The sequence below is a fragment of the Corylus avellana genome, chromosome 7 (genome assembly GCF_965113065.1).
Source record: "Corylus avellana chromosome 7, dhCorAvel1.hap1.2, whole genome shotgun sequence".
NCBI lineage: Eukaryota > Viridiplantae > Streptophyta > Magnoliopsida > Fagales > Betulaceae > Corylus > Corylus avellana.
In genome coordinates, this window is record NC_142496.1 from 19,049,884 (window position 1) to 19,058,227 (window position 8,344).

Below are 8,344 nucleotides of genomic sequence, written 5' to 3' on the forward strand. Positions count from 1 at the left end.
GGTAAAAAATTTAGTGTAATTTCACTAATCAAGTAGTATGGGGATTCCTCTTGCATAAGTTGACTCTATACCTTAATATTTACGTAAAAACACATATGATAATTGTCTTGAGGTCACTTAATCACCATCCCTTATTTAACATGATCAGTGAATCCTTCGACACGCCTTGAACCCGACATACAACATAACGGCATACAATTTTTTACAAGATACGTGAACTCAATATAAAATTAGAGAGTTAAGGTCGAGGGATTTGACTCGTTTAATTAAATAAGTTGGGTTATTTTCAACAAAATTTAAACCCGACATGCGAACATGAATTGCCACTCCTATCCTCAATGGTTAATGGTTAGATACACACAATGTTTTTTGTCATAAATTAAATGATATTATTGAATCTTGACCATCTATTTACGGGAGATGTTGAGGTTTTTTTTTAAAAAAAAATCAGAGGCAAACCTGATTCCATTATATAATGAATATGTTCAATCGGCTTAAGACCAATTTATTCTCCTTTTTCCCTTGTGTGGACATTGGAGATGTCAAAACAAAAATCTATAATAACAATATATACCTTAAAAAATTTGAAACACTTGACAAGATATCAGTGAAAATGAAAGAAAAATAAATCATTTTATTATATATTTTATTATTTATTATTTTAATATTATTATATTTCGAAGTTGTCCTTTGCCATTTCCCAGGAAGCACGTGTACAGAACATGACGACCGAGACAGAGACAGAGACCCCCGACACGTGGAAGAAAAGGGGAGTGAAATGAATGAGGAAAGTACCCGGAAAAGTCGGCGAGAAAGCAAAGTGGGGTCATCAAAAGAAAAGCTTTCTTTTTTCCTTTTCTATTTTATTTATTTAACCGTTTTTTCAATTTTGTGCGGTTTGGCCTTTGTATCAACTCCGACGTGTTCCCATTTCGTGCCCAAAGCATATTCCTTTCGCTCCCTTCTCTCTCACAAAATCACAGAAAAAAAAAGAAAACCCTAACTTGCAAATGCAGAAGGCTTCAACCTCGTGATCCCGTCGTTGAAGCTTTCTTCTTCTTAATTTCAGGTTCTTTTTCCATTTCTTTTTTCTTTTTTATTGTTGCCTTTATTTTCTGTTTGGCTCTTCAGAACAATGAGAGAAAATGAAGAGAATATAGAGGAAGAAAAAGAGAAATGCTTCGTAAAGATGGTCCTGTTTTTTTTCTCGCACTTTCTCGTATTTCCGAAGGAACCAATGGGGCCCGTATTTCCGAAGGAACCAATGGGGCCTTTAATTGAATTTCTCTTTTCCTTTTTTTTTGTTTTTTTTTGTTTTTTTTTTGTTGTTGTCTTTTTAAATGTTGAAGTCAGAATGAAAGGTGGTGCTTTTGCTTTGATTGATCATAAACACGGGGATAAATAATGGTACACTTTGATTCCTTCAGTTCTTGGAGTTTTTCAAATTTTTCTTTGAGAATGTTATGAGCAATGTGATTTTTAAAATTTTTGAAATTTACTGATTTTATTGCATAGCTGTGGATGGAGTACACCTTTCAATTTTGGAGTTCTTTTTTGCAGAGCAATTCAATTACCATAATGGGTTTTGATTTCAGGAAGTTCTAGTGGTGATGGTGGAAGACCATTTTCATCATCACCTCCTAATTCATTGGATTAAGTAGTTTCCATGATGACAATAGTTTTTGTTTGGTTGCATGGAATTTGGGCCTTGAACTAGAAATTGAAGCGCCTAGTTTCAATTATAATGTTTGGTTGCGTTGCATCATATGTCAATTGATTTGGAATTGATTTTAAATTTTTGAAAACTCATGTTGTCTGGAAAACTAAAGACTTTCGAACTTTGCACAACTGGACCTTTTGTTTTGTTTTTTGAATGTTTTGCATGTAACTGTTATCATATACAGACTTCTCTAACTGCCCTACAAGGCTACAACCCATTCTAATTTTCATACAGAATGCAAATTTAGTCATTCCAACAAAATCTGATGCAGGTGTCTTGTAATTCATATCTCATGCATAACTTTCCTGTTCAGGAACTTTGAAGTCCGCATTCTGGATATTCTAAGGAACTAACAAAATATGCGGAATAATTGGTTGTTTTTCATTGATCTTGACGGAAGCTCTCAAGACATCTTTCCAATTGAGCCCCTTGTATTGCACAATTATGGGGGTCATTTATTTTCACAGATTAGTTCATTTGTTGATAATTCGATATACCAATCTCGAAACTTATATGCCCCTGGGAGTTTAGCTGTTCGAGAAGCATTTAACTGTGTGTCAAAGTTAGCTGGTGCTTTACTTTTTTGGATCTCTAGTACGTCCACTTCAAATTTGACTCGGGACATAGCCAGCAGTTCACATGGTTCGAAACCCAAAAGCTGTGAATCTTCTACACGAGTTAAGAACATTATTTCTAGTAGACATAATCTTGCTGGATTTCACTATATACAATCAAAAGGAAAATCTGCCGTCCCAGTGCGTTTTGATAAGATTTCAAGTTTCATGATGAAGCTCATGTCCAGAGAAGCCAAAAGGCTTCAATCTTATCCTTTGCTCTCATTAGCTGCTGCAATTGTACCACCATTTGATAACTTGTGAGTAGTCATTGTACATTCCTTAAGTAGATTGTCGTGCACTTTCTCCCTTTTTTTTTTGGGTCTGTTTTTGACGTTAGTCTAACCCTAGAAACTTGTTTCTGTGTTGATTGCCACCAGATCTTCCGAGGCTTTAGCTGTTCCATTGGAGAATACTGATGTACAAGTAAATGGATATATGGATCAAAGGCCTTGTGAGGTTGAGAATCAAAGATGTTATGGTCCATCATTTCCTGACTTGAACTGGACAAGACATGCAGTTGAGCCCAGAACTGGCATTGAGTTTCCTATGATTCTGGACAACATTTTAACTGGAGAGAAGAATTCCGGTTTAAGTTCAGAGGTAAACATTTATTGGAATCCAAATGGACAGTTGATCTTCTCAATCTCGTTTACAGTATTCTATAGCAACTATAAATTATGCACCTTAATTTATAATTCCTGTTTTAATTTGGCTACTTATTAATGTATATTCTGTGTTTGTGCTGGTGATTTCTTTGCTTCTCATGTTTTTTTTTTTTTGTTTTTTTTTAAATGAAAATTACCTCATATTTATCGGAACTATACTGAAATTATAGGCTGTTAGCTGAAGAATATAGGTTAAATCTTTATTCTTTGTCCCTCTACAAAGCTAGCTATCTTTAAGGATAAGGTGATGACTAGGTGGTCAATGCTGGATAAGAAATACTGAGTTCTGATGCTCTTTCAGGAACCCCAAGTTACTTATGAGTTATTACCACTAGAATTGATGTAGGCCAAATTTGAAGATGTGTATCATATTGACTTTCTAGACTTGGCAGAAGTCCAGGAATTTTGAATTTCATGCTGATATTTGCCACTTTAAAATTATTTAACATTTTAGAACTTCAATCTGTTTTATGTTCGACTACTTTAAAGTATTTACAAGTTAAATTGGTGTACTTTGATGCCAAATCAGATATTTGCTTTCTATGAGTTCCTTGGCTGCTGTGCACTCTTCTCTTATCTATTTATGCTCTTAAGTTCTGTTTCATAAAAGGAAACAAGGAGGACAAAAAAGACCCCCCCTCGCCACCCCAACCCCAAACCCCCCTAAAAAAAAAAAAAAAAAGAAGGTAGAAAAGTTTTTTCTTTTATTTAGACTAGAACCATGTGTGTTTCTAAGCCATGAGATTTAACTCTGTTGATGTAGGCAATGGATTTAATCAAATGCATTCTTAGAATTCTCTTAAGAGATTTTACTTATCAAGAAAAGAATTCTTTCAAGTGATTTTCCCATTTATAGTTTGTTCCCTATTTAGTACTCTTTATATATGAAGATAACTTGTGGTGATTGATGCTCTGATACCCTAAATTGTGAAGGTTTTGTGTTTAGCCCACAATGAGTGGGTGTATTGTGAAGTCGTCGCATGAGTGCTAAGTTTAACATTTATTGTATATTAAGTGAAACCAAACTTATAAGTGATCTTAGGAAGCCCCAATTTTAACTTTGAGGTAGAACATAGATATAGTTAGCATTTTCCCTAAGTCGCAACAAATGGTATCAGAGTTAACTTAATAACACCGTGTGACCTGGGATACTGCAGCACAATGCAAGTTCTGATAAGGATGCTAGAGATTTGAATGGAGGAGACTTTGATGCTTTAGATTGTGAGGGTGTTGTGTTAAGTTCATATTGGGTTGGTGGATTGTAAAAGCGTTGCATAAGTGTTAAATCCCATATTAGTTATGTACTAAATGAAATTAGGCTCCATAAGTGATTTCACGGAGTTATAATGGAACTTTGACTAATTTTTTTAGAGTATGGCATAGACGTGGCTAGCATCTTCTATGGATCGTGATAGGTGTCTCTTAAAAATTATAAAAATAAATAAGAAACACTTTTAAATTTTCTACTTTGAGGTGTTTAATTCATTGTTAGAATACCTATGAAATTTAACATGCATGTGACTTCTTGTACTGAGCACTCTATATATGTTATTGGTACTAATATTCTATTTTTCTGTATTTTATGTTTAAGCGTCCTTTTTTCTCTTACCAAATGTGTTAGATTTGAACAGCTTCTATATGCATTTCAGGTCCTCGTTGGAACTGGATCAAGAACTATGAAAATAATCAAAATCAAATCTCTTAAGGTCTATGCATTTGGTTTTTGTAAGTATTCTTAAATTTCACTTTATACTTCTGTGTTATTTAGTGCAAGTCTGCAATATTTTCCCATTCACTGTGATACTCTTTCTTGATCCTTTTTCTTGTAGATGTTCATCCTTACTCCATCTGCGAGAAATTGGGTCCAAAGTATGCTTCAGTTTCTGTGGACGAACTAAATAAACGCCAGGATTTTTATCAGGATCTTCTCAGGTACAGTGGTTATGAACGTAGACAATTTGTTTTATTGAATTTCATGGCTTTGCTCTAATTTTTCATGATGGATGAAAGCCTTTCTCATTGGTGATGCAGGGAGGATATTAATATGGCTGTTAGGCTTGTGGTGAATTGCAATGGGATGAAAATCAATACTGTGAGAGAGTGAGTTATAGATATCTTCTTCTAAACATATATTTGGTGTTGGAACAGCCTTGACATATGTGGGTTTTTTGTCTTTCACAATTATTATTGTCTGATCCATCTGCATTTTGGCTTGTGAAGATCTGCTAACTGTCTGAGCTATGAACTTTTTTGGCTTTTGGTTTAAGCAGTTGGGCTATCGGTTGGATATAGGCATTCGGGCCCTAGGCTTGTCAGCTAATTATTTATTTTTAAAAGTCCTACTCTCTCTGAAGTCTTATTTTGATGGTGTAGTACAACCAAGCTAGTTTTAACTGTGCCTGATTTTTCTTTGCTTAGCTCAGCCCCCTAGAGAGCATTATTATTGTGTGAACTGATAAATGGTGTCTGATGATGAAATTCATATGTTATCTTCCTCATTAGAGTGTTCTAATTACACTTCTTGCAGTGCTTTCGAGAAATCCCTTCGAGGCCGACTGGTGAAGGTAAATGATTGTGGAAATCCATTTTTTGTGCTTTACACGAAATTATTGCTTACTCTTGACTCCTTTGTTTGGTTATTCAGATAAACCCAGACACCGATTACCATTGCCTAAGAGCATTTGGTTCATACTTTACACGAGATATTCCAATACCTGCGGTAATATGCTACCAGTCTTTGCATTTCTTTTCTTTATTGGTATCAGTGTTAACGTCAACTTGCCTGGAACATTTCAGGGAACAACAATTGATTTCCGACGAACAGCTGACGGACAACTAATTACAGAAAGTAAGTAGTTATCTCTGTGATGGCTTCCATTGAAGTTTTTCTCCTCTCCTTCACCCTTAATTTTGGCCAGTGTTCTTATTTTGCTGCTAATGCACTACTAGTTATAAATTGTAGTCTACTTTCTACTTCAATCCATACTGGATGAAGGAGTGAAATTAATTTCACAAACTTTCTCAGTTTGCATATGAGATTGACTTTCATTTGTTTGCTTTTGCAGTTGGAGGTAACCAGATTGGAGCAGTCCATAGCAAAGATTTGTGTAGTAAGTGGATCTTATCTCCACTAGTTTTCCTTTTCCTTTTCGATATATATATATAAGGTAGGTAGTAAAATTTGCTAAATCGCTTAGACGGCTAACCGGCGGTTAGTGGTTAATAATCCTGATAATCGCTAACCACTTTTTAAAAGAAAAAAAAAAACAAAAAACAAAATTACGTCGTTTGTATGGTAATATGATAATACCTTACTACATACGACATCATCTCATGTATTTTTATATATATAAATATAATATATATAGGCGGTTAGCGGTTAACCGTAACTGTCTAAGGCGGTTAGTTAACTACCTGTCTTTTCACCCCTAATTAGAGGGTATTTGTGATTAATGAGGAAAGGGTAGAATTGAAAGATGCATAAATTTACTTTTCAGGGGCATTCTTTGACATGTACATTGGAGATGTTCCAGTGTCGGCGCAAACGAAAGCAGAGATTGGCAAAAATGTAGCGAATCTCATGAGAAGGTGCTGAACTGGTTGATTTCCTTACTCCACTGCCCCCCTTTTATACGGGAAAGTGGATGGCCGGTTGCATAAGAAAATAGTAGGTCTGTTGTGGAGGATTTGAATACAGCTGCCTTGTCCAGGGGTTTACCATATATACAGCTTCTTCATTCTTGTTATAGTTCATAGTTTTACTGCCCTCTCTGCAATAAATTGTACCTTTTTATTTGGGATTCACATCAATTAGATGATTGTTAGATCTATATGTTTTTATACAAAAAAATGGGGGAAGAAAAGAAATAAAACAAAATACAAACGAGAATGCAGTTTCGGCACCATTCACATCAACTGCTCTTGGACTTCCATGTTTTCAATTCTCAAGGTGTTAGAATGCATAAAAGCTAATCATAGGAGGTTGGACAAACGTCTCCGACGAACCCTACAAACTGGGTTGCAGGAGTTACTCTAAACCAGCTTCTAAAATGTGACTTGTGTTTTTTAAGCATGTGGGAATGGCGATATTTTAGTAGGTAAATTAAGGCTTCAGATGACAAGAGTTTGTGTATGCACCGTTAATGTTATTAGAAAGTATGTGAGAAGGACGTGTTATTAAAAAAATGTGCTTTTCACATATTAAGAAACCATTACTTTTTTTAAGTTGATTTATGGGAACGCTTACAATTCAATTTGTAAAAAAACTTCTTTGTATGAGATTGTATGATATATTTTCATAGCTATTTAACTCACACTACACTGGCAATGGAGTCTTGCCGATGCGATTAGAAAAGTCTCATCTCTTACACACAACTTTTGGAAGAAATCAAATACTTTTCCATAATGATATGATATCTTATGTTACATGACACTATATGGGTTCAGACACTATGCGAAATGGGAAATCAACATGAATAATATGATTTTGTTAGGATAATTTGAGGAAATTCTAGGCTTTAGGGTAGTTTGACAAATTCTAAGCTTCTCAAAGGCGAATGTTAGATAAATTAAGTCAACGATAATTATAATAATGAGCATGTTGCTCTAACAAAGCAATATCATAGATACATTGAGAAATTTTTTGTATCCAAATTTGATCTATACTTTGTTTAACTCTTTGAATGCCACCGTCCCAATCAATTTTTAGATATGCAGCAAATTTCGATGAATCAAGTCCTTGACCACTGCCCAATCCATACTAGACAGTGATTTCCTTGCTTTTCCATCTCTGCTATAAATACAATCTCCCTCGTTGTCTCTACTATCAATAACAATTCTTCTATATGTTTGATAATTCATCCGCCATTGGTCAATGATTTGCTCATAGAAAAGAACTATCGAGAAAACGAAAGACAGACTAAAGACCTAAGAATGCTACTATAAAGGTTTTGTTTGCCTTTAGAGTAGCGATCTTAGATCTCTCGTAGGGAATTGAAACCCAAAAAAATAGAAAATAAAAAAACTTGATCCCGTAGATCACTGCTGAAATCAAATCTAGAGAGAAGACAAACATGAACCTAGCCGAAGTATCACCAAACTTACCACTATATTATTTGGAAAAATAGAAGAATTGAGAGGAGGGAATAAACGAATTTCTTCCCTCCCATAATGGTTCTTTGGCAGCTAAAATAAAACTAATATTAATCCTAATTGATAACTAATAATCCTTATTAAATAAAAATATCTCTCTCTCTCTCTCTCTATATATATATATATATATATGAGTCAATTAGAGGAGAGCATAAAATTGTGACAAGTGGCTATTTAAAATGCTGCCAAGT

The 8,344-nt window shown here is 34.6% G+C and overlaps 1 protein-coding gene across 2 annotated transcripts; it reads left to right on the forward strand.

The window, feature by feature from the left end:
* Positions 1–915: 915 nt before the first annotated feature.
* On the forward strand, positions 916–6,832 carry FAP2 (Chalcone-flavanone isomerase family protein). Of its 2 annotated transcripts, none has more exons than XM_059598064.2 (11): positions 916–1,069; positions 2,034–2,594; positions 2,715–2,937; positions 4,652–4,727; positions 4,832–4,934; positions 5,034–5,102; positions 5,530–5,566; positions 5,647–5,721; positions 5,799–5,850; positions 6,068–6,112; positions 6,500–6,832. In XM_059598064.2, exons 2-11 carry the CDS (start codon positions 2,080–2,082, stop codon positions 6,595–6,597), a joined length of 1,293 nt encoding a protein of 430 aa, XP_059454047.2. In that variant the 5' UTR covers positions 916–1,069; positions 2,034–2,079; the 3' UTR covers positions 6,598–6,832. The 2 variants fall into 2 exon arrangements, with proteins under 2 accessions (XP_059454047.2, XP_059454048.2); XM_059598065.2 differs by lacking the exon at positions 916–1,069 and adding an exon at positions 1,355–1,407.
* The last annotated feature ends 1,512 nt before the right edge of the window (positions 6,833–8,344 follow it).